Below are 27,781 nucleotides of genomic sequence, written 5' to 3' on the forward strand. Positions count from 1 at the left end.
GGAGTATCTTGGAACAGCTGTTGTAATGAGTGGTATATGGAATCTATTCAATTAGCAAATTAGTGAAGAAAGATGAATTATTTACAGTGGGACTCTAACCACTTATGATTAGATAATATGAATTTATGGTATATTTAGGGTAGTTGCATGCCTTCCTTCAGTCCATTCAACAGCACATCAGTAGGAACAGAGATGGCAGATGGGAGAAAGATAGGAGCAATCTAGGATTTGATTTTGATAAAATGCTAGTGTTTATTGTACTCAAGAATAGAGTATTAGGCAAAGTTGACGCTGGTGCTGAGATTGAGAAAGAAAAGAGTTTATAATGAGAAAATGTATAATGGCCTGGGAAAGCACTAAGTGGTATAGAGATTGGAGGTAATAGTGAGGTCAAAGAATTGATATAGAAGAAGTAATTTATAATCATGAGACTCAAACACTTTTGAGAGACTGGTATGATAATTGTTCTGTGTCATTTAGGTGGAGTGGAATGTCAGAGAAGTTGAGTAGATTGAGGAACTGATTGGTTAGGGTACTTGAAAGGACATTGAAATATATTTTCTGAAGTCATTTGGTAGAAACAGAGAATGAAAAATAATCACTAAATTTATTGAGAAAGGAAGGAGAATTCTTTGGATACTGATAGATAACAAACACCAGTGTCAGATTTGGGTGTTAGATTTGGAAAGAAAGAATCTCAAAGGAGAAGAAATCACTGCCTGATGGTTAAAAGCCTATAATTGTCAATGAGAGGCCCTCTAAAACAGTCACTGGGGAATTATGACAGTTTTAGAATTAAAAGGAACAGTAGAGGACTTCCGGGTAATCATGGCTGCAATCTAGATGCCACACGCTTCCTCTCCCAGGCACCGAAGGAAACAGACTACATTAAAGGAGCATAAAAATCACCTTTGGCGGAACAGGACTCCCCAGTATCCCACAGAGGTGAAGGTACATGGGGCTTGAACATTTCCACACTATAATAAGGAGGAAAAGTTTGCACAGAAAAGTGAACTGAGCCGCCCTTCCCCCACCCACCTCCCCCACCAAAACAGAGAGAGCTACCTGAGCTCTCACCGGGACAGCGAGTGAGTGGGGAACATCTCTGTCTGGGGGGGCACACCAGGGTCCTTGGGATCTGGGGACTGCCAGGAAAAAAGGTCTCAGGGCGGTTTCACTGGAGAACCCGGCGCTGAGCATGGGGGTCAGCAGAGCTGTACTTGGGGCAGCTGCGCTGAACATCTCCTTGGAGCTAAACATCAGGGGCGGACCAAGTGCTGATTATCTGGGCGGAGCTGAACACCTGGGCAGTGTGGCTCTGATCAGGGACCCAGCGCTCTAAGAAACCTCCGAGGCTGGGAAGAACTAGTCTGAAGCAACCTAAATTCACAGAAAAACCGCCCATATAACCCAGACCCCAGACCAAAAAGGAAAGGGGAATAAAACCACAAAAGAGAAGGCTCACATGGCCCAAAATCAAGCCTCCAGGAAGAAAGGGAAAAAAGTGACTATTGAAAACTTTTATGGTCGAAGTACTCAAGGAAAAGAGGAGAATGAGGAGGAAACCCCCCCAAAAAAAATCAGAACATGCCTCCCAAAATGGAAACTATCAACAAGCTCTGGAAGATCTCAAACTGGAACTTATCCAAAAGATGGAAACCTGGAAAGAAAAATGGGAGAAAGAGATCAGCAGTCTGACAGATAAGACTCCTCATTTGGAAAAAGAGCACGAAGCATCCAATAGAAGGGCAGCTGAAAAGCAAAACCAGTCCCTAATGACCAGAATCAAGCAACTCGAAGAAAGTGAAATGATAAAACAGCAAGAATCAATAAAGCATACCCCAAAAATTAATGAATTAGAAGAAAACATAAAATATCTCACTGAGAAGGTCACCGATCTGGAAAACAGAGGGAGAAGAGAAAACCTCCGAATTATCGGTCTCCCAGAAAAACCAGAGATAAACAATAAACTCGATATTATTCTACAGGAGATTATAAAAGAAAATTGCACTCACGTTCTGGAGCAAGGGGGCAAAATAGAAATAGAAAGGATTCATAGATCACCCTCTATACTAAATCCCCAAAAGACAACCCCTAGGAATGTAATTGCCAAATTCAAGAGCTTCCAAGAAAAGGAGAAAATCCTACAAGAAGCCAAGAAGAGGAGCTTCAGATATAAGGGGGCTCCCATAAGGATAACACAGGACTTAGCGGCTAACACACTAAGAGACCGCAAATCATGGAACACGATATTTAGAAAGGCAAGAGAGCTGGGTCTCCAACCAAGAATCAACTACCCAGCAAAACTGACTATATACTTCCAGGGGAAAGTATGGGCATTCAACAAAATAGAAGATTTCCAAGCGTTTGCTAAGAAAAGACCAGAACTTAGTGGAAAATTTGATATCCAAGCACAGAAAGCAAGAGAAACATGAAAAGGTAAATATAAAAGAAAGGGAAAAGGAGATGAATCTTATCTTTTTCTTTAAGTCAAACTCTCTTCTATAAGGACTACATTTACATCAAATTATATATATATTAATATGTGGGGAAAATGTTTTGTGTAACTCTCAAAAATTGTAGCATCATAAGAGTAGTTAGAAGAAACATGCATAGGGAAAGATTGGGGCATTAAAAAGATTTGGGGAAAGTGGGGACAAAAAAAGGAAAAGGGAGGGGGGAACCATCGATAATACTAAGATTTACTTCAAGAAATGGGGGGACTTAATAAAATAATCTTTCCCATATAAAGATACACATGGGAAGGGGAGGGGAAGAACTCTCATATGAGAAGGAGAGGAAGAGAGCATGAAGTGGAATTACTTAAAACTTACTCTCAGTGAAATCAAATCTGAGAGGGAAGAACATCTAGATCCAGTGGGATCCTGAATTCTATCGTATCCATTAGAGCAAGAAAGAAAGGAAAATTAAGGAGGGGGAGGGGGAAGGGAGTATAAAAAGGGAGGGAAGGAGAGGGGGGAGGGGAAGGGAGCATAAAAAGGGAGGGGCTAGAAAGGGAAGCATCTCAAGGGAGGGGACTAGGGGGACTGACCTAAAGTAAATCACTGGTTCAAAAGGAAATAGCTAAAGAAGAAAGGTCAGAACAAGGGGAATATATCAAAATGCCAGCGAATCCACAAATGACAATCATAACTTTGAACTTGAATGGGATTAACTCACTCATAAAATGTAGACAAATAGCAGAGTGGATTAGAACCCAAAACCCTACCATATGTTGTCTTCAAGAAACACATATGAGACGGGTTGACACTCAGAAGGTTAGAATTAAAGGTTGGAGTAAGACCTTTTGGGCCTCAACTGATAGAAAGAAGGCAGGAGTTGCAATCATGATATCTCACAAAGCCAAAGCAAAAATAGACCTGATCAAAAGGGATAGGGAAGTAAATATATTCTGCTAAAAGGGAGTATAGACAATGAGGAAATATCACTAATCAACATGTATGCACCAAATGGTATAGCATCCAAATTTTTAATGGAGAAACTAGGAGAATTGAAGGAGGAAATAGACAGTAAAACCATATTAGTGGGAGACATGAACCAACCACTATCAAATTTAGATAAATCAAACCAAAAATTAAACAAGAAAGAGGTAAAAGAGGTGAATGAAATCTTAGAAAAATTGGAGTTAATAGACATATGGAGAAAAATAAATAGGGACAAAAAGGAATACACCTTCCTTTCAGCACCACATGGCACATTCACAAAAATAGATCATACACTAGGACACAGAAACATGGCACTCAAATGCAGAAAAGCAGAAATAATAAATACAGCCTTTTCAGATCACAAGGCAATAAAAATATTGATAGGCAAGGGTACATGGAGAGCCAAATCAAAAATTAATTGAAAATTAAATAATATGATACTCCAAAATCGGATAGTTAGAGAAGAAATCATAGAAACAATTAATAATTTCTTTGAAGAAAATGACGATGGCGAAACATCCTTTCAAACCTTATGGGATGCAGCCAAGGCAGTACTTAGAGGAAAATTCATATCCCTGAGTGCATATATTAACAAATTAGGGAGGACAGAGATCAAGGAATTGGAAATGCAAATCAAAAAACTTGAGAATGAACAAATTAAAAACCCCCAGAAGAAAACCAAACTAGAGATCCTAAAAATTAAGGGAGAAATTAATAAAATTGAAAGTGACAGAACTATTGAGCTAATAAAGAAGACTAGAAGCTGGTACTTTGAAAAAACAGACAAAATAGACAAAGTACTGGTTAATCTAATTTAAAAAAGGAAAGAAGAAAGGCAAATTAACAGCATCATGGATGAAAAGGGGGATCTCACCTGCAATGAAGAGGAAATTAAGGCAATCATTAAAAACTACTTTGCCCAACTATATGACAATAAATATACCAAGCTAGGTGATATGGATGAATATTTACAAAAATATAAATTGCCTAGACTAACAGAAGAAGAAATAGTTTTCTTAAATAATCCCATATCAGAAAAAGAAATCCAACAGGCCATCAAAGAACTTCCTAAGAAAAAATCCACAGGGCCTGACGGATTCACAACTGAATTCTATCAAACATTCAGAGAACAATTAATCCCAATACTATACAAACTTTTTGACATAATAAGCAAAGAGGGAGTTCTACCAAACTCCTTTTATGACACAAACATGGTACTAATTCCAAAGCCAGGCAGGCCAAAAACAGAGAAAGAAAATTATAGACCAATCTCCCTAATGAATATAGATGCAAAAATCTTAAATAGGATACTAGCAAAAAGACTCAAGCAAGTGATCAGAAGGGTCATCCACCATGATCAAGTAGGATTTATACTACGGATGCAGGGCTGGTTCAACATTAGGAAAACTATCCACATAATTGACCACATCAACAAGCAAACCAACAAGAACCACATGATTATCTCAATAGTTGCAGAAAAAGCCTTTGATAAAATACAACACTCATTCCTACTAACAACACTAGAAAGCACAGGAATAGAAGGGTCATTCCTAAAAATAATAAATAGTATATATCTAAAACCATCAACTAATATCATCTGCATATGGGGATAAACTAAATCCATTCCCATTAAGATCAGGAGTGAAACAAGGATGCCCATTATCACCTCTATTATTTGACATTGTATTAGAAACACTAGCAGTAGCAATTAGAGAAGAAAAAGAAATTGAAGGCATTAAAATAGGCAAGGAGGAGACCAAATTATCGCTCTTTGCAGATGACATGATGGTCTACTTAAAGAACCCAAGAGATTCAACCAAAAAGCTAATCAAAATAATCAACAACTTTAGCAAAGTTGCAGGATACAAAATAAACCCACATAAATCATCAGCATTTCTATATAATTCCAACACAGCTCAGCAGCAAGAACTAGAAAGAGAAATCCCATTCAAAATTACCTTAGACAAAATAAAATACTTAGGAATCTATCTCCCGCGACAAACACAGGAACTATATGAACACAACTACAAAACACTTTACACAGAACTAAAACTAGACTTGAACAATTAGAAGAACATTAACTGCTCATGGGTAGGATGAGCCAATATAATAAAAATGACTATCCTACCCAAACTCATCTGTCTATTTAGTGCCATACCCATGGAACTTCCAAAAAAATTTTTTACTGATTTAGAAAAAACCATAACAAAGTTCATTTGGAAGAACAAAAGATCAAGGATATCCTGGAAAATAATGAAAAAAAATACAAAGGAAGGGGGTCTTGCAGTCCCAGATCTCAGACTATATTATAAAGCAGCAGTCATCAAAACAATTTGGTACTGGCTAAGAGACAGAAAGGAGGATCAGTGGAATAGACTGGGGGCAAGCAACCTCAGCAAGACAGTATATGACAAACCCAAAGATCCCAGCTTTTGGGACAAAAATCCACTATTTCATAAAAACTGCTGGGAAAATTGGAGGACAGTGTGGGAAAGATTAGGTTTAGATCAACACCTCACACCCTACACCAAGATAAATTCAAAATGTGTGAATGACTTGAACATAAAGAAGGAAACTATAAGAAAATTAAGCGAACATAGAATAGTATACATGTCAGACCTTTGGGAAGGGAAAGACTTCAAAACCAAGCAAGAATTAGAAAGAGTTACAAAATGCAAAATAAATAATCTGGATTACATCAAATTAAAAAGTTTTTGTACAAACAAAACCAATGTAACTATAATCAGAAGGGTAGCAACAAATTGGGAAACAATCTTCATAAAAACCTCTGACAAAGGTTTAATTACTCAAATTTATAAAGAACTAAATCAATTGTACAAAAAATCAAGCCATTCTCCAATTGACAAATGGGCAAGGGACATGAACAGGCAGTTCTCAGCCAAAGAAATCAAAACTATTAATAAGCACATGAAAAAGTGTTCTACATCTCTTATAATCAGAGAGATGCAAATCAAAACAACTCTGAGGTATCACCTCACACCTAGCAGATTGGCTAACATGACAGCTATGGAAAGTAATGAATGCTGGACGGGATGTGGCAAAGTGAGGACACTAATTCATTGCTGGTGGATTTGTGAATTGATCCAACCATTCTGGAGGGCAATTTGGAACTATGCCCAAAGGGTGATAAAAGACTGTCTGCCCTTTAATCCAGCTATAGCACTGCTGGGTTTGTACCCCAAAGAGATAATAAGGAAAAAGACTTGTACAAGAATATTCATAGCTGCACTCTTTGTGGTGGCCAAAAATTGGAAAATGAGGGTATGCCCGTTGATTGGGGAATGGCTGAACAAATTGTGGTATATGTTGGTGATGCAATACTATTGTGCTAAAAGGAATAATAAAGTAGAGGAATTCCATGGAGACTGGAACAACCTCCAGGAAGTGATGCAGAGCGAAAGGAGCAGAACCAAAAAAACATTGTACACCGAGACTGATACATTGTGGTAAAATTGAAGGTGATGGACTTCTCCATTGTTGTCAATGCAATGTCCCTGAACAATCTGCAGGGATCTAAAAAAAATACTACCCACAAGCAGAGGATAAACTGTGGGAGTAAAAACACCGATGAAAAGCAACTGCTTGACTACAGAGTTGGAGGGGATATGACTGAGGAGAGACTCTAAATGAACACTCTAATGCAAATTCCAACAACAGGGAAATGGGTTCGAGTCAATAACACATGTGATAACCAGTGGAATCGTGCATCGGCTATGAGAGAGGGAAAGGTGGTGGGAGTGGGGGAGGGGAGGAAAAGAAAATGATCTTTGTTTCCAGTGAATAATGTTTGGAAATGACCAAATAAAATAATGTTTAAAATTAAAAAAAAAGGAACAAGAGATAATTTTCTCCAACCTAGGTCTTCAAAAATTTTTATTTAAATAAATACTTGCCATGTTTTTACAGTCTTTGTTTAACATCATCAATAAAGGGATCCTTATCCCCTTTCCAAGAACCCCATTACATTGTTGGCACTTTAATTATAAAGTTCTTCCTTACATCAAGCCTAAATTCATCCCTTTTTAGCATCCATACATTGTTCCTAGCTTTGTCTTCTATCATCAAGTTGAATTTGTCCCATCCCTTTTCCACATGACTTTCCTACAAATCACTGAAGCTGGCTGTTGATATATTCCTTTCCTACTGTTATAACCCTCAGGCTAAACAGTACCATCAACTTCTAGTAACATGGCATAAATTTAACCCTTCACTAACCTTGTTGCTATGCACTCTACATACATAACCTGAGATAACTTGCATGCAGTACTCATTATACCTCATTGCTGTGGTTATTTTTCTTTAAGTCCAAACATAAAGACATCTATGATTAAAGTAATTTTATAGTGTCCTAATCTTAAAGCCATATCAACTATTTTTTTGGCTTGGAAACATTTATTTATTATTGCATCAATCAAAATGAATAAATACCCAAAACAAAGTTTTTATTTTTGTTTTTTTTTTCCTTCTTACTGTCTCCAGCTAAGTAAGTATAATTGTCTTTCTTGGAGAGTGTGCCATCAAGTTTTATTAATAAAAACTGCATTGTTTTGATTTGTGGAAATAAAGTGATATAAGAAAGGGTAGGTTGTTGGATTATTCAAAACTACATGTAAAAATGACAATTTTGCTACTATTAAATATACTATATTAATGTTTTCCTTCAATCTTTCAAATTTTTTTTCAAAAAATTTTAAAGAATAACAAAGTTTTTTTTTTTTTTTTCTGGAACCATTCCCATCAAAGGAAACCAAAATGTATTAAGTATCCTGAGGTCTTAAAAAAATAGAGAGGTAAGCTTGGCTCTAAAAAAGCAAAGGGAATATTTACCTTTTAGTAGGATAATAGATTTAGGACCAAAAGGGACTTTATATATTATCCACTCTAATTACCTTATTTTTACAGAGGAGGAAAGTGAGCCCGAAGGAGGTCAAGGGAATTCTTCATGGTCACACAGTTCTAAGTTACAGAAATCCTATTTGAATCTGGGTCCTCCACATCTAGTTTCTACCATACATTTTTTATCTTGTCACACCTTATTTCTTTGAATAGATGGGTTACCATGGGCATGGAAGAATGCATATACCATCAGTAATTGTTAATATGATAGTTAGATTTCCTGAAATGATTTTGCTTTTCTTTCTTTTTTATATTTCATTATAAGAAATGACTCTTTGGGTGATGGGTATATTTAGCATATATTATATTATTTAGATATATTTAGTATATATTGAAAAGTATATCTTAATATAGTTAGAAGTATTTATATTGAAATGTAGGGGATAAAATATATCCATAATTATTTTTATACAAATAAAGAAATTAAGTAACATCTAAAGGAAGGAAAGAAAAGGATAATAAACTACTTCATCATTAGACTTAAAATTAATTTAAAAATTTTAAAAGACATAAGAAAATTGAAACTAGACTTGATACTTCTATTTTTATAATCATCTAAATTAGACCCCTTCTTCCTTTTCCTTTATTACTTTCATTATCTAAAATATTTGATTTTTCTGAATGTCTATGACTCTGAAATGTCAGGACTTCACATTCAGGTCATAAGATACTAATACTTGTTTCCTTGATCATTCCAATAAAAGTATTTCATTATAACTAAATAGATCCTTCAGCTGTGTGTATGTTTGTGTGTGTGTGTGTGTGCTTGTGTATGGTGTGTATGAGAGAAAGAGAGCACGAATAAGAGAAACAGAGACAGAATAGAGAGAGGGGGTAGACTGAGAATTATATAGAATGACAAAGAGAGACCAAATGATAGAGTAAGATGATCTGAAATAGAGAAATATGTACAACATTAGAAAATGAGTATAGAATTGGTACAATTTCTGTGTGAGGTTTAACATTTCTATATCTATGTTGATTTATCTTTTTTTATATTTCAAAATTCCATCCTAAATTAAAATGAAATAAAATATAATTTTATGGAAGTATTTCTTAAAATACTTAATATTCTACTATGACTATGTTTATAAAGCTAATTCTTAATTCTCAATGACGAATGCATTGTAGGGATTAATGAAGGACTGACTTGAGCCATTAATATGTAAACTGTAGTCAAATTCATTCTGTTATACTATCCATATCAATATTGTCTCATAACTGTTTTTCCTGGTTGATTCATCCATATAATTGCAGAATGGAAAGACATCATCAGTAGACTTTCACTTGATATAATGTTATTTTTTATAAAATGCAACCAAACAAAAGCCTAATATCTTCTGTGACCCTCTTCTGATTTTATATCTAAGGAGACAAAATGTCAAAAACAAAGGATGCAGAGGGTGCTAGGAATCACATTACATTCATTTAATCTTTAAATGTTAACCTTGTTTTTGTCAACTCTAATGATGCAACATTGTCCACTGACGGACAATTAAAATTACTGCTAGAGAAACTAAACAAATTTGCACTAAGTAATTCAAATGATGTCAAACATCCATTCTAGTGTTTCTAAAGTAATCTGCTATATTACAGCTTTTTTCTAATATTGTCCTGTAGGTGGTTATTGATATTATTGGTAATTTAGGTGGGTTTATACTACAATAGTTTAACGTTTTCCCTGAAAGCAAATTATTTTACAGATTAAAAGAAATCCTTATCTAATACAGGCTGAAATTTTTAAATAGCCTTTATTCTAAAAGTTTATTTGTAACTTAGTTGTTTGAAATTGAACAATATGTTTTACAAAAGGAGCATGTTCCAGTCTGAGCTAGTTCCCCAGTACACTATTTTTTTCTTCTATGGGCAATTCTGATCTCTTTCTTCTATCACTGTCTATTTTTCCTGATTCAGGTTTTTCCTTTCTCATTTTTTTCTCATTCAAAAGAACACACACTTACAAATTCTGCCTTCTATTCCTGGAGCAAACTCATAGTGATTTTTTAAAACATTTTTCTAAGACTTTTCCTATTAGCAGCATTTGCAGAAATAGAGAACAAAACTATTTAAAAAGTAAAAGTTCAAAGATTTCACAAATATTTTAATATCTCAAATTATTATTTCTGAAAATCACAGGTGTTTAGGGGGAGTTGGAAGTTAGTCTTCTTAAAGTAAAATGCCTTCATCTTTATTCTTGAGAGGTCCATTCAATTTTTTTGATTATTTTAATACCAGAACTGATTCTCTTTTATCCCTTTTCTTTGCATACAGAGAGCCCCTTACAATAGTTTCAATATTTATGTGTCTGAATGAAGCCCAGCATCACATGTCTTCCTTTCAAAATTTTTATTTCATGGGATTTCAAGAATAGGCTTCCAGTGGGGGGAAAAAGGAGATGGTTAAAGGAAGGGATATGGAGATGCTACTGATGAAATCTACTGGTAATAGTGGGTGGATTACTTGTATTAAAATTGAATGGAACTTTAGTCACTGAGGAGCTAATGTTGTATACCTTTATTATCATCATAATTTCACTTTACCCAATCCTCAATCAATCTCTTCAGAAAAGTTCAAGACAAAAATCCATAATTTTAATGGCTTGAAATTTAAGAAATTAAACAAATGACAACACAAAGGCAACTCAGGCATAGAGCAAGTGGCATCATGACTGAACTTTTCCAACACTAATTCAGAACACATAGTGTGATAGGTATTATTCCTGCTTTAGACACTCACTGAAAGTACATTCTTTTTTTTCTTCTGAAGGCAGTATAGTATAGTGAAAAACAGATAGTCAACCTGGAGTCTTAAAACTCGGGTTTGAATCTTGCCTTTTTAAAACCCACTAAGTGACCTTCTGCTAAGTCCTTTTAAGTCAATAGTCTTTAATTTCCACATCTCAGGGGAGCTGGGGTAAAATATCTCTAAGATTCTTTATACTTCTATAATTCTGTGCTTATGGTAATCAAGACAGTACTGGACAATCTGGAATATGTGGTAATTATACAACATGGAATAGTCTATAGGAAACTATGAAGATTCAGTAATAATCCCTTTTGACCTGCTTCATAGATTACTATTCTACTGATATATCCAGTCTGGATTTATATTTTTGTCCATGAGACATCAAACTGCCTCTTTCTGGATAAGGACTTGGAATTCAATTTATTATTTTATCTCATTCATAATGTAATGTGCAGAGAAGATGCAAAATAATTATTTCTTAATAACTGAGATGCTAAATTGACAGATTACTTAGAATAGCTATTCTTCCATTCAGATATTTAGGTAATAATGCATTCATTCATTTATTTCACTTTTTATTCATTTAACTTAAGAAACTTTTTCCCTATACTTCAAGTAATCTTTTCTAGACTAGGTGCACCACATGCCAAGTCTTCATATTGCTGTGTTTAGCAAGAAGAAGGGGAAAAGCATAGTACATATATGTAACATAGTCATTGTCATGATAACCAAGAAATGTATTAATGTCATATAATCAAGACAATTCATAATGATGGTAGTGAGTCAAAATTGCCAAGCACAAGTATTAGTAATTACTTAATTTCAATGACAAAAGTGGCCAATTACATTAATGGCATAGAGGCAAGAAAATATAGAAAGTATAGAATTTGTGCATGAAACTACAATGAAGCAACATCACCTTGGTTAAATTAGTAGAGCTGCTCAACAATGATGTATACATACATATATGTATATTTATGTTTGTGTGTGTATGTATATGTTAATTTCTTTGAGAAATGATGTAGACCAAAGGAATAATCCTATTATCATTAAGTTACAATGCAGTCAATATTTTATATTGACATATATGGGCTCATGCATATATTGCCCCATTCCACTGTAAAATTCATTCATATAAGTTCAGAATTGTCAATGATTCTGGACTGGGGAAGGATGGGCAAAATTTCAATCTCTTAAAGTTTCTTAAAATAGTGTATACAGTCTTTAAATTATATATAAAATGGGGGTGGAGGGAACTTTTCTGTGTAGTAGTTTGTATAATCTTAATATTGAGGGTAATTATGTGGAAAGACTTTTTCTAAAACATTTTGGGTAGTGTTTTTATTTAGGTCCTCCCTCATACTTTTCATGGAATTCTAAGTATATAGAAATGACTAAATGAAATATTATTTTGCAGGGCCCTAGTCTTTAACCTCAAAGTAGCTTTAGTTTGACCTTGTATTATATGGTAGCATCTCTTATTTATCGATTTATCTATCTATCTATCTCTATATATATGAATGATAGAAGATGAAAAGAAATTTTTAGAAATAAAAATTTCTGTCATAATAGAGATTCCATTAGAGACCTTCTCATATAATTCATCGATAGATTATATAAGTAGAGGACAATTTCTGGTGCTATATAAAGGTATAGGAAAAAGTCACATTTTATATTAGGTATGTACAAGTGTGACTGATTTCTGGAATGAATATGAAAAGGTCAACAATTTGAGTAGGTAACAGAAACTAAGTTCTAAAAGGGTATACCTTCATAAAATACTTCATTTTAATTCATAATAGAATTAAATGGAAAAATAAGATTCACCTAAAAAAGTCATAGTCAATACCCCAAACAAAAATATTCTTTATACACACACACACACACACACACACACACACACACAAATGATTACTGTTATCTTCTTCTACCATGAAAAATGTAGAAGAACTTGTGTTCAAATCCAGGAGTTGCAGCTTACTATCTGACTTATCTTTGACAAATAATATTATATTTCTGAACATCAATTAGGGGGTTGGAATACATGATCTTTAAGGTTTTTTCCAACTTTAGACCCATTTTCTTGTAATCTAATGATCTTAGAGAAATACATGGAGTCAGAGGAAGAGAAGGCCAAGAAGGCAAAGGCAAAGAGTCTTTGAAAATCAACAGTATTTCATTAGAGGAGATAACTTCTATTAAAGTTCTTCCCCAAAAGTTTGTCTAATCAGTCATTACAAAGAAAGTTCTGTTAGAGAGTATAAAGATGGGAATACTTCAGTTATAGACCTAACAATGATCTTTTTGTCTGTTGTCTAAGGATTAGCCTATGCAAGTGCTGAGAGGATAATTACCAGGATGAATATTGAATGATCTTTATTTTTTGCAGCATCAATTTATGAACCAGAAAGCAAGTACCCACAAATACATACACACAAAGTATTTTGTGACCATATAAACTACCTTTCAGTAAGAAGATGAATGCCTATTAATATTAATATAACTATTGGGTCCTTTGGTGTGGGGTTAGTCATTCACCAAGGGATATAAATTAGTTCCAGTTAACAGTTTTCTTCCTAACATCTATGTAAATTGGATATAAATTATGCTGAAGGAATGATAGCTAAATTGACATTAGAAAATGCCTTAAAAAACATTTTTCTCATAGCTCAGATAAGTGTGTATTATTCCCATTTTAGAGATGGGGAAACTGAGACTAAATGGAAATTCATCCCCCAGGATTATCTGGTTCCTAAGTAATAAATTACTAAGTAATATGGGGTTCTTTTCTTGTTTTTTTTTTATTCCAAGTCTACCCACTATATCATTCTTCTTCGAGTGAGATTTTGTTGATTAGGATAAGTAGATGACTTTAGTGTATGAAGAACTTTGAGAGGTGAGATACACATGGCAGTATACTCTCAGTGAGGTGCTTTGAGAGATATGAGGACACTAGTGGCATGGAAAGTGAGAGCTTTAAAGAATGGGTAAAATTTTATTTTTATTTATTTGTATTTTTTATTCTTTTCCATATTATTTTATTTTCTTAGAATATTTTTTCATGGTTACATAATTCATGTTCTCTCCTTTCCTTCTTCTCTCCCCCCCTCCTAGAGCTGACAAGCAATTCCACTGGTTTATGCATGTCTTATTACTCAAAACCTATTTCCATATTCATATTTGTAATAGAGAAATCTTTTAAAAACCACAACTCCAAATCATATACCCATTTAAACAAGTGATGAATCATATGTTTTTCTTTTGCATTTCTACTCCCATAGTTTTTTCTCTAGCTGTGGATAGCATTCTTTTTCATAAGTTCCATAGGATTGTTTTTGATCATTGTATTGCTATTATAGTAGCAGTGTGTTACATTTGATTGTTCCACAATGTTTCACTTTCTATGTAAAATGTTCTCCTCGTTGTGCTCCTTTCACTCCATATCAGTACATGGAGGTCTTTCCATTTCATGTAGAAATCAAGCAGTTTATCATTTCTTATATCACAATAGTATTCCATCACTATCATATGTCACAATTATTTGTGCAATCATTCCTCAATTGAGGAAAAACCCCAAGTTTAAAAAAAAATGCCACCATAAAAAGCACAGCTATAAATATTTTTGTATAAACATTTTTAAAAAATCTCTTTAAGGTACAAACCCAGTAGTGGTATAGCTGAATCAAAGAGCATGCAATCTCTTAAAGCCCTTTGGGCAAAATTGCCTTCCAGTATGGTTCTATCAAGTCCCAGCTCCAATAGCAATGCATTAGAGTCCCACTTTTGCCATATCCCCTCAACATTTATAATTCTCCTTTACTGTCATATTGGCCAATCTACTACGTGTGAGGTGGCACCTCAGAGATGTTTTAATTTGCATTTCTCTAGTCAGGAGGAATTTAGAACCCTTTTTTCATGTGATTACAGTTTTGATTTCTGAGAATTTATTTTTTAAAAAGAGGTTGGGAACATAAACTACAACTGGGTGCTAATTTGTGCAAAGAAAATCCCATGAACAAATTCAAATTCACATTATTCAAAGTTATATTTATGTAATATAAAGTAATTTATTCCAGTCCAAGAAAATATACAGCGTAAATGTGACCATTTCACATTATTCACAGTAATACACACAGTTACACACACACACACACACCACCCTCATACATATATACTTATTATATTGTTCCTGTGGATAAAATGACTTCTAAGATTTAAAACCCCAATTTACAAATCAACCAATGAATAAGTTAGTGGCTACCTGAATTTATAAAAGAAATGGCAGCCAAGGAAAGCCAGGCACTTATTGTCATGAATTATTGGAGTTCAGTGGAAAGTAAATTCTTGTGATGAATCTCTTATAGTTATTTTAGAAAGTATCATTATCAGCATATCAGAAAAGAGGAATAACTCATCATCAAAATTTCCTTCTGAACATATGCTTAATGTCTCAATGTGCTGATTTCAGAACACTTAGGCAGAATTGTATAAAATATCCTTGTAACATTCTAAATTTCAATTCAGTTATAAAGATAATGTAATTGTGAAGCACCTGTGTGCCCTGAGGAAGGAATCTGTGCAAAGGGAAAGCATAATGGCAACATTTCCTGTGCATCCTATACAGAATTCACAAGGGTTTTAATAAAAGAAACTGAACTCCAGCAATTCTTTCCTGTTTATAATAGGGAGTTTCATACATAAACCTTAATAAAGTGAGATGTGAACATATTGCCAGGTGTTTGTTTTATTGCTTCTATTAAAAAAGAAATGTTTTGTTTTAAGGGTGTTTGGTTTTTTTTTTGTTGTTGTTGTTATTTTGAGGAAAAATGAGTGTTTAGCATGTTATCAAATTCTGAAGACAGGAAAATCCAATTGTTTGAATAATGAACCTCAGCATTACTTGATTAAATGGGTCAATTGTTTTTCATAATTAACTGTGACTTTCACTACTACTTAGTTTGATCTAAATTTTGGTCAGGTTTTGTTTTCAACATAGCAATCATAACAGACCAGCAGAAGTTCAGTGAGAAAAAAACCATTTAAATAGTTTCCAAATTTTACTTTTAATTTGTTAAATATATCTCTTTTGCTGTTTTATTCCTAAAGCATCTAGTTTATTTTCATATGATTTTGATAGTGTATGCAGACATATTGAAATGCTAAAGCAATTATTCATGGAATTCATATGAACTATGAAATATTTTAAGATAATATAATTCAGTCAAGACTGAATACAATAATCTTATAATTTAAGTGAATTAAGGCACCTTCATAAACAATTAACAATTAAGAGCAAGTGACATAGGCAACATTTAAAAATTAATTTATATATATTTTCTCAAAATGTGTACTATGCCCATTTAGCATTCTATTTGACTCTTTATGATATATTTGAAAGCAATTTTATTAATTTATATTCATGAAATAGATAGGACATTTTTTGTTGTTGTTTTGTTCCCCATTCCAGTCACTTAAAACATGCTAAATGGTTTTGGAAAGTAATTGCTAATTTTCTTAGCTATAAATGTATTTTAAACTTTTAAATAATTGATTAATTATTTTTTAAATTATTTTCAGGGAGGAGCAGAACATAACATTCCAGTTGTAATTTCAAAAATTTCCAAAGAACAAAGAGGTATGTATCTACTTATATTACATAATTCTATTTTCTAAACAGCTTTTTTGGTCTGATGAAAAATATAATAATCACATTTAAAAACCTAATCTTTTAATAATAAATGTTATAAAATTTATAGATAATATCATAAATATTTATTCTTTTCTTTAAACCCTTACCTTCCATCTTAGAATAAATACTATATATTGTTTCTAAGTCAAAAGAGCAGTGAAGGCTAGTAAATGGGGGTTAAATGTCTTGTCCAATTTCACACAGCTAGGAAGTGTCTGGAGAGTCATATTTGAACCCAAGACCTTCTGCCTCTATGCCTGGCTCTCTATCCACTGAGACACCTAGCTTTCCCCAGAATTTTTTCCTTTCCCCTAAATTGCAGTATTTATTTAGATCTATTTAACCAATTTTAACAAGCTCTTTACACCTTAAACAAGCTCCCTCCTTCATAATCAAAATATCAAGTGCCTTTTCATATTTCTCTGACAACCCAAGAAAAAGTCCATTATTTCTTCTCTCCAAGCATCACCCTATATTAGGTAACCCTCATCCAAATAAAGTAGAGCTATATAAATAATAGGTGGTTCTTGTTCTCAGGTAACATTTTTCTAGGAGGACCTGCTGGAGGTGGTATGATGAAAGAAATGGCAACCAGCAAACGACTGGGGGAGAAAATTATATTATGATAATAGCTAAAATTTATATGGCATTTTTTGCAAAGTTTTGCAAAGCACTTTATATATATCTTATCTCATTACATCATCAACATCTTGTTAGGTATGTGTTATTATGTTACTATCCATATTCTACAAATGAAGAAACTGAGGGTGGAAAAAGTGTAAATGATTTGTCCAGTCTTTTTTCACAGCTACTAATGGTCTGGAGCAAGATTCAAACTCAGGTCTTCTTAACTCCATTTGCAAAACTCTTTCTAATATATCAGTTAGCTGCAAGATATCAAAGATACAGAACTGGAGGAGACCTCTGAGGCCATCTAATCCAGACACTCATCTCACAGATGAGAAAAGCTAGAATAATGAAGATTAAGTGATCTTGCCAATGTCATGTGGGTCATAATCATGAGATAGGATTTGAAATTTTGTCCCCTTATCCCAGTTATTCCTCTATCCATTATATTTGTATTTTTATTTTCCTTTGTCCCTTTATCAAGTAGATATAAAGAAACCCTCTACTTTGTCACTTCTCTGAAAATGGAAAAGTCCTAAGTTTTCAAATCTTACTCTTTCAATGTTTTAAAAATTATTTGGAGGAAAATAAGGATATAGCACAAAAGCTCAATGAAAGACAAATTGCTTCATAAAAGGCAGACAACGAAAGTAGCTTTTTAGAAATCATTTCATATTAGATACTGAAAAGGAGACCTTTGAAGCAACTTCTCCAAGGATACCATTTCATGAGTGAGGAACCTGAGATCTTTATTGTGAAAGTTATTTTTCTCTCACTAACGAATAAGTCAATAAAGAAAAAGTGGCAGAAGACACTCAAGCCCATGTCTTCTGACTCCAGACACAAGACTTTTCCCACTACATAAGACTCATCTATTTTAGTTATGTTAATGGAGCACTTTATGGTTTCTAAGAGCTTTCAAATATCTTTTTCAATAAACAAACATTCATGTAGTTACAGAAGTAGAAGGGAGCATAAAGGTCATCAAATCTGACGAATGCCTGGATGGGAATGTCCTCTAACAAGTAGTTATTCAGGCTTCATTTGGAGAATTTCAGTGATGGGAATAAACCTGATCCTTTTGGGGTGTTGATTTCAAGTAGATCTGAAGCTTAAATTAGCCATCTAAACTAAAAAGACTAACTAATATGTTTCTTTCCATGTAAAGTTCAGATATATATTTTGGAAGCAATTTTACTGTCTTAGATTGAAATCATGGAAATTAGATAATATCTAAAAAGAAATTTTGAAACTAATTCTCTAGTGCTTTAGAAATATGAGTGTCAGAAATCTACATGGAGAAGAGACTCTTAAGAATTATATCGCAATGACTTTGTAGAGTGTATTGTAGTGCTCTGTTGAGCTTAAGTAGAAGACATATTTATTACTCTTCAAGACCCTATTATTTCAGTTTTTGTTTTTTGGCAAAGATATTTTTTGCCACTTCCATCTCCAGTTCATTTTACAAATGAGGAAACTGAAGCAAACAGTTAAATGACTTGCCTAGGGTGCCAGAGCTAAAAACTGTCTGAGGCATAATTTGAAGGCAGGAAGATGAGTCTTCTGGACTCCAGGCCCAGTATTCTATCCACTGTGCCATCTAGCTACCCCCAGGAAAGCAAATACACATAAAGGCCTATGTGTGTATTTTACATTTGGAGAAGCATTTTCTAAATGGGTATTTTTATTAGAACGATTTAATGCAATGTCATGAGGATTATTTTGGTTCCATTGTTTTTGACATTCTTTGTGGTGCTATAGAAAGAATAATAGATTTGAAATGATAGGACTTAGGTTTAAACCCTGCCTTTGCCACTTACTACCTATGTAACGTCTTATAAATCACAATACATTTTTGATACTCAGTTTTTTCATTTATTAAATTAAAGGTCTGGGTTATCTTGACTCTGAATTTTTTATTTGATTTCTAGCAGTAGATATATGTATTTATACTCTCAATTCTTTGATTCAGTCAGAAAAATATGCATAAATCATTTGTTTTTTTTTCTCTATTTGTAGCTGAACTTTCAGGACTGCTCTTCATAGGGGATGCCATTCTGCAGGTATGTTAACATAGTAGATCTATCTTTGCTCATAGTTTACCCTTAAAAGAAAAATATGAACTCATTTTACAAGATGCAAAGCAAGACAACTTTATTTTCATTGCAGATTAATGGAATTAATGTGAGAAAATGCAGACATGAAGAAGTGGTAAGCTTGCTCTAATTTTTTTTTTCTTAATGAAAGAGAATTTATGTTCAGACAAAGATGTGGCATTTGCCTAATGCCCTTCCCAAATATCCATTCTGCAAGGGTGTCTTTCCTAATTTTTTCCCTACCTTATTAGATTCCAATTGTTATACTCTAAAATTAAATGTATACTAGTTTTCAAAGTTCATCTTTGGGGTTGTTTTCTGTGAACATTTGCTTCATTTTTCTTATATTCATCAACCATTATTTCTTTATTAATGAGTTACTCTTCACCAGTTGTGGGGACCATGGACTCTATGGGATCAAGGAATTATGGGCTTCAACCTGAATGTGTCTTGGAAGTTACCTAGTTAAATCCCTTTATTTAACATATAATGAAACTGAAGTTGAGAGAAGCACATAATATAGACATGTTCACAGATGTAGTAACTGGGACAGCTAGGATTTAAATCCAGGTCTTCTGATTTCATGAGTAGAAACAGCTCATAAGTATCTTTTCTGCAATATTAACTGCAATTGGGAGGACATGAAATGATAATGCTTTGTTCCTTCCTCCCCATTTAGTTAGATAGTTGAAAAATAGAATAATGCTTCCTATGGCATTTGCCACTCTTTTTTTCTTCCTATTTTTTCCCATTTATTTTCTTTTTCTTTCTATTTAGGCTCTTCTCTTTATCTATGTCACTTTCTGAACCCAGGACATGCTCCTTTTTGACAAAGTCTCCTTTTTTCTCTATCTTCAGAAGAGTCCCTATCATATCTCCAGGTTCAAATATAGGAAACATAAAACTTGACATCCTCAAACACATGTGAGGGGTAAAGGCAGCTCTGTCCTCCAGAACACTGATTCTTGAGAACTGGGCTCAAATCTGGCCCCTGAATCATAACACTTGTATTTCATTTTAAAATCACATGATCGCCTGGCTCCTAGTTTCCTCATCAGTAGAATGAGAGCATTGGACCAGATAGCCTCTGATGTTCCTTTCTGTTCTGTATTCATGCTGTTTTGAGAACTTCCTACCAAGAATATCACCATTTTTTTTCAGGACCCTATAAAGCATTCCTGTAGCTCTCAGCTTCCCCATTAGATCTCTTTAGGAGCCAAGTGGGATTATGCAGATCATCTAAGATTGTCAGAAATCTTCTAGTTAGTGATTTAGCCTGATGTGAGGTAAAGTGTGCCCTCAGGCATAAGATTCGATATGTGTATTGATGTGGGAAATGGGTGCATGCTGGTGGTTAGCCTAGCTCATCATTCTAATTAAAGATTTAGAGAGGTTAGGCTTTACAGAGAAGAGAGTGCTACTATGTGAATTCAGCTAAAAGTGCTGCTTTTGTTAGAAGAAGCAGACAGTAGTACAGTAAAAAGAAAACATTGATTCAGGAGTCAGAGGGCTCATGTTTGAAAACTCCTCTGTTGTCTTTTTACTTGCGTAAAAGTATGCTAGTAACTTAACCTCTAAGCATCTGTCTCCTTATCTGTAAACTGAGAAGGCTGGGCTAAATGGCCTCTGACATTTCTTCTAGCTCCCGGCCTACACTCCTATGAACTAGATCATGTTGGAGAAACAAAAGCTGAGAGAATGGTCATATACGTGGACTATACCCCAGAGGTAGAATCAGGAATTCCTGGTTATGTGAAATACTGGTTGGAAGTCATTATCTTCAAGTGGCAGACTCCTTGGAAATTCAGCAAAAGCAGAACCAATTTGCTTAAAGGGTACATTCCCTTAAGTAGCTTCTGGAATATGCTTTGGGAAATATTATATTATATTATATTCTGTCTATTAGAATATCATCTTTCAAGAAAACTATTTCATCAGGGGAAAGAGAAGCACTTATTACTATATATATACAGTCATCCCTTGATATGTCTTGGTTCGGTTATTGTGGCTTTACTGTATTGTGGCTTTTAATATATATATTTAGGGGGCAGCTGGGTGGCTCAGTAGATTGAAAGCCATGTCTAGAGATGGGAATTCCTGTGTTCAAATCTGGTCTCAGACATTTCCCAGCTCTGTTACCCTGGGCAAGTCACTTAATCCCTATTGTCTAGCTCTTACTCAATAAACTCAGACATATAGAACTCAGACATACAGAAATATATATATATATATATATATATATATATATATATATTCCTGTATGCCTGAGTTTTTGCTATATTGCCGGACTTTGCAGATGAATACCATACTGTACACAGTGAAAATGCAGTACCCCATTACTGCTCATTCAAAGGCAATCAACCTTAGCACTATGTTCTGTATCTGGGTGCTGACTGGCTCAGTGACTGTAGAATCAGTCTGTTCACATATCATGGGGTCATAATCCCTTTGATAAAGATAAGTGAGTGATCACTGTATATAAAAATATTTTGCTACTTATTCTATAAAGCTTCTGTACCTTAACACCCCATGCTAATTCAGACCATTAAAATAGATTTAATGACATTAATAAAAGAAAACAATGAATTATTATTTTTCTTACCAAATTCTTGTTTAATGGAGGATGCTCCTGGTGAGAAACTCAGTGTTTTAATGCAGATTAGTTTTCTTTATATAATTTATGATGGAGAAAGTTGCCTGTGGTCAGTGAAAGGAGAAGTAACTTATGAGGCCACCCATACAGTTTCTTTCAGAAACAAGATTTGAAGCTAGGTAGGTCTTCCTGATTCTAACGCAAGTGCTCTATCTATTATACTGCCTCTTTATCAGTTTCTAGCAATAATATAGAGAAACTTTCCTTTTGAATATAGAAATAAGAGAAGAACTCCACATGACCAAACTTTGATTCCGTTTCTGTTTATATGTAAATTTTAATAGAACCACATAAGTTCAAAAAATAACACTTTCAACTTTTTCTTTGCTGTAAATACAAAGAGGCTTTAGACTCATTATCCAGGAAGGGGTGGGGGGAGTCATATCTATTTTACAACCACATGCTGTTAGATGGAATAGTGTTTGCAATTTGTTCCTCAGATATAGGCAACATGCTTAGACAAATTGTGATGAAACAGATTAGGGAAGTATAAAAGATTAGAATGCACTAATAAGCTTTGCTAGGCTCATTTTTTTTTCAGAGAAAAGGAGCATGTTACAAATGATATGTGATCATTTGGAGTATGCTTCTTTTTTAAAAAATCCTCACTAAGCATAACAAGTTTAGAAATAGAGGTGCAAATATACTTAGATATCTGTGAGCTCTGACTTTGCAATAATCTGGCTGAATTTTTATTGTTTTCCACAATTATTATGTGAACAAATAGATCATTCCCTTCATTGGGTTTATAATGTTTATTGAACTTTTAAGACTAGGCCACCTCAGGTAGAAAAAAAGGCACATTGTACTCATAGAATGGAAATATTTTCATTTTAATTTTCATTTTATTATGTTTTTATTTTAACAACAAACTTCCACATAAGTTTTTTGAAGTTATATAATCCAAATTTTCTCCCTCTCAGCAACTAGAGCTGGTAAGTATTTCTATGTGGGTTACACATGTATTATCACATGAAACATATTTCCATATTATTCATTTTGATAAGTGAATAATCTTAAAAAAACAAATCCCAAAACATATACCCAAATAGTCGATTGATAAATTATGTGCTTTCATTTGAATTTCTCCTCCAACAGCTCTTTTTCTGGAGTTGGATAGCATTCTTTTTTATAGGTCCCTCATAATTATCCTGGATCATTGTATTGCTGTTAGTAGCTAAGTCTATAACATTTGATCATCCCACAATATTGCTATTACTGTGTACAATGTTTTCCTGGTTCTACTTATTTCACTCTATAACAGTATATGTAGGTCTTTCCAACTCTTTCTAAAATCATCTCATTCATCATTCCTTATATTCATCACCAGCATATACCACACTTTGTCAGCAGAATGGAAATATTTTAGCCAAGTCTTCCTGGACATGGCTTTTTCTGATTCATTTTATATATATATATATTTATTTGGACCTGACATTTCTTATTGGAAGTCAGTGATCCAAAAAGATATCTAGTTTCAGAAACAGTTTTATTCTAATCATCTTATGTTTTGTTTTTTTTTAATAATAATTTAATGTCTTCTTTATCACTTTCAGACATACAGGGTCATGCATTCACACACACATACATATATTTACACACACACACACACACACACACATATATATATATATATATATATATATATATATATATATATATATATATATATATATATATATATATTACTCAATGATAGGCTAGAGCTGGCTTAGATTAACTTGAAAAGAGTTGATTGTTGATTTCCAGTATAAAGATTTACACCAGGGAAATCAGGAAATGCAACAAGTCAGGACTTTATTTCCTTGTTTGTTGATTGTTGTCTTACAAAAGTGATGGAAAAATATTAATGACGGACATTAAGCTTAAAATTGTGCAATAGGCATATGTTTTACATAGAAGGGCCCACTGTTAAACATTTGCCTGGACAGCCTTACACACATTCCTCAAGAGAGATGCCCCATGGTACATATTGATAGGTATACTTGGACAATGCCTTGTGAAATACACATTTTCTTCAGCTGAAACTATCTATTTCATGTAAAGTTTTCCTGTAAAAGGAATAGTAAACCAGATTATAGAACTCTAGATCTAGCATGGATAGGTATTGTTACTTTCATAAGTGCTAAAAAATGTCTTGGACTGATTTAATAGGACCATCGAATTTTTAAAAAGAAATGCCTGAGAACATTATTTCAACAAGAGTTCATATGGCATGAAATTGGGTATAGAGTCAAGTGTCTCATGCCTACCTAATCCAAGGCAAATTTGTAAGTTCAGGTTTTGAAAGCCCTTTGTTATACTATAGTCCCAACTCTACTCTGGTTCATAGTATGGACCAATATAGAAAAGCTTTAGTATGCCAAATGGTTTTCAATTATCTGTGGAAATATATATTAGCTAATCAAAATTAAAATCACATACATATAAAAATGATTCATACATAAAAATGTATTCTTCAGGTTGGGGCCCTTTTTAGAGAATAATTTGAGGAAAACATGACACTTTGTTAATTAAAAAAGATTTTATGTACATAGAAATTCCTTAAGTTTTGTGCAATAAACTATTTTTGGTAAAAGATTTGGTTTTTATTACTTGGGGATTCATTATAATATTTAAGTACAATTTATCTCTTTTATTGACTCAAAAAAGAAGTTAAATGCTCTATGGAAATTCATTGCTTTCAAAAATAGTTGTCCTATTCTATTAATTTTTAAAATGCTTTTAATTCTAATTTTGTTGTTGTTGAATTTAAATGACTGAAAGGAGACAGTAATGTTAAAAAATAATAAAATTAAGCTTTAGGAGGACATGTGAGAGGTTGGTGATAGGTTCATTTCTGGTTTGTGGAATAAGTCTAGGGAAGTGATTCTGGTAAAGTTGAAAGTCCACACAAACTTTTTTTTCAACCTAGTATATTAATCTTTTGTGTTTTTCAACTTAAATAAAACATATATATGTGTGTGCATTTATGTATTTATATATATATGCTTACTTGCTTACAACTCTAAGTACATATAAGAAAATAATATGCCTCACAGAGACTAAAAACAATATTTGACTTCCTTAAGTAAGCAAAAAGCAAAGCAAACAAAAAATGTTGAAGCATGAACAAAAGAAAAATTTTAGTGAAAAAATCTCAATATTTAATCTATATCTTTTGCGATTCAAAAGCTATTTGTCTTTGCTGATTAGGATCTTAAATTAGAACTGACATATCTCTATCAAAATTGTAGATATTTTCATTAGTATTCAGGGTGCTTTCAACCCCTACTCCAAATAAGAATTATGTACAAGAAATTTAGTAAGTCTCTCTGTGTCTAGATATGAAAAACCCCAGCAAGGCAACAGTCTTATGAATTACCAGTAGAATAGTAATCCCTTTCCCCTTCTGAGCTCACTCCATACCTATCACTCCCACTAACTCCTATGACCTTGTAAGGCATCACAAATGGACAGAAAAGATTGTACACCAGGATCCATTCAGCAATCCCCTAAGTGCTATGCAATCTTTGCTACCACACTTGCCCCTCCAAAAATTCCACTTTTTGTGTGAGAAAAACAGTATACTTCAATTCTGATAACTACTCTTTTTCTGTGCTGAGGAAGGAAGCTTTAGGAAAGTTATCAGTGTGCTCTACCAGGAGTAGCAGTATACTTCTAGAGTAGAAGAGTTCATACAAAGAACTAAAAAATAGAGGGAACTGGGATAGGGTGATAGTGGAAGGGGTGGGCTATCCTAGGCTTGAAGGAAAGGGGATTGAAATATAGCTGGGACCTATTCTGCTTACCCAAATGCTAATTGGGATAGAGACTGAAGTCACTGAAAAGTGAATTTGCCTCTGTAGGAGGAAGCAGAGAAGACTTTCTTGTCTGTTCCTCAGGGAAATTGGCATCAAAGGGAAGGAGATAAAAATGAGCAATAGGAGAATATAAGGGGGGGGGGGTGAGGAAAATCAAACATATGACCAAATTTAAGCATTTCTAATTGAATAATACAAGAAAAAGGAAATTAAGCCAACATTTGATGAAGCAGATGGCCCTGAGAGCATCAAACATAAAAACATGTTCACAAATCATTTGAGAAAAATAAAAATTGTAAAATTAGAAGGTATGATCTCTACAGAAGAATAATTGGCAGACAATAAAAATCTGAAACTATGATTATATGTCACTCCAAAGAAGTGAGGATGAAAACAACTAATTATTCTAGAAAGAAGAGAAGCAAAAATAATAATGTTAAGAGAAAGCACTAAATCCATATAAGAAAAACATGTTAATCTCAAATACAGGATGTGTAGAGATCAAATAAGGATCATAATTCCTTCCCCCTGAATAATATGGCAAGTAAAAAAATGTGTGAGCAGGGTAATGTAAGATATAATATAAGAAAGCTACCTGGGACTTCTGAATGAAGAAAACAAAGCAGCCAAATGAAAGAATCAGAAGACCTACCCAATAAAAAGAACTGAGTTCCAAACTCCATGACACATAGTGGTTTACTTCAGAAAATAATGAAATGATATATTCTGAAAATCCAAATGGTATTCACATGCAGACACAGATGTATGTATAAATGAAGATCATCTTAAATGGTTAATACTAGTATTAAGGGGGACTTGGATTCAAATCTGATCACAGACACTTTCTAGTTTTGTGACTCTGGGCAGGTCAATTAACTTTACAAGAACTACCCCTTATTGTTCTTTTTCACTAGAATAGATAGTATTGATTCTGATATAAAAGGAGAGTTTAATAGAGACCATTGCAATAATGCAGGCCTATTCCATGATATTGTCTATTTCAAAAGAGAAGGGGTTATGTATGAAAAATATTAGAAAGGTAGAATAAGTAGTACATTGCACCATACTGGATACAGAGAAGGCAGGATGTGGACAGCAAGAGATGGGAAATCAAGAATGATATCTGATTTTGAGCCTCTGTGACTGGGATGATGGTGGTACCCTCTACAATAATTTGGAAATTAGATATAATGGAAGAATTGAAGGGGGGAGAAGATAATCTATTCAGTTTGGGACATGTTTCATTTAAGATATCTACAGGACTTCCAGTTTAAGACATTCAATTGAAACTGAGATTAAATGTGAGAATCAAAGTTAATAAGTTAAATAAACCCTGAAAACTAAGAAAAAACAATAACAATATGAAGGAGAAGAAAACTTTTGGGGATAGGGTTGGATCAAAGTAGATTTTTTTAAAATAGTAACTGAAGAAGCAAGGTACTGACTTCCTAAATAAAAATGAAAAATATTGCAATTGAAAGCAGAAAGACACATTAGAGGCAAATGCAAGAAATTGCAAACTTATCTTTGAAAAGGAGTGGATCAAAAAGTGCAATAAAAATGAAAGAAATACTTTACAAAAATCAAAGTCTAACAGAGAGGGATCAAATTAAAATTATATAGAAACCTTTGTCACATTTATGGAAATAAGAGTCATTCCTCCAATTCATATATGGGCAAAAGATATGAACAGACACTTTTTTTCCACTAAAGAAATCAAAGTCACACACACACACACACACACACACACACACACACACACATACACACACATATATATATATATATGAAATAATTCTCTAATT

The 27,781-nt window shown here is 33.6% G+C and overlaps 1 protein-coding gene across 5 annotated transcripts in view; it reads left to right on the plus strand.

Moving 5' to 3' along the window:
• SNTG1 (syntrophin gamma 1) overlaps positions 1-27,781 on the plus strand; it is a 1,241,132-nt gene that overhangs the window by 745,016 nt on the left and 468,335 nt on the right. For all 5 annotated transcript variants that reach the window (XM_056823896.1, XM_056823897.1, XM_056823895.1 and 2 more), the window contains 3 exons: positions 16,686-16,743; positions 19,444-19,487; positions 19,594-19,635. In XM_056823896.1, coding sequence (XP_056679874.1) covers positions 16,686-16,743; positions 19,444-19,487; positions 19,594-19,635 — 144 coding nt within the window. The remainder of the gene's footprint in view (positions 1-16,685; positions 16,744-19,443; positions 19,488-19,593; positions 19,636-27,781) is intronic.

The sequence above is a fragment of the Monodelphis domestica genome, chromosome 3 (assembly GCF_027887165.1).
Source record: "Monodelphis domestica isolate mMonDom1 chromosome 3, mMonDom1.pri, whole genome shotgun sequence".
NCBI classification, from domain to species: domain Eukaryota; kingdom Metazoa; phylum Chordata; class Mammalia; order Didelphimorphia; family Didelphidae; genus Monodelphis; species Monodelphis domestica.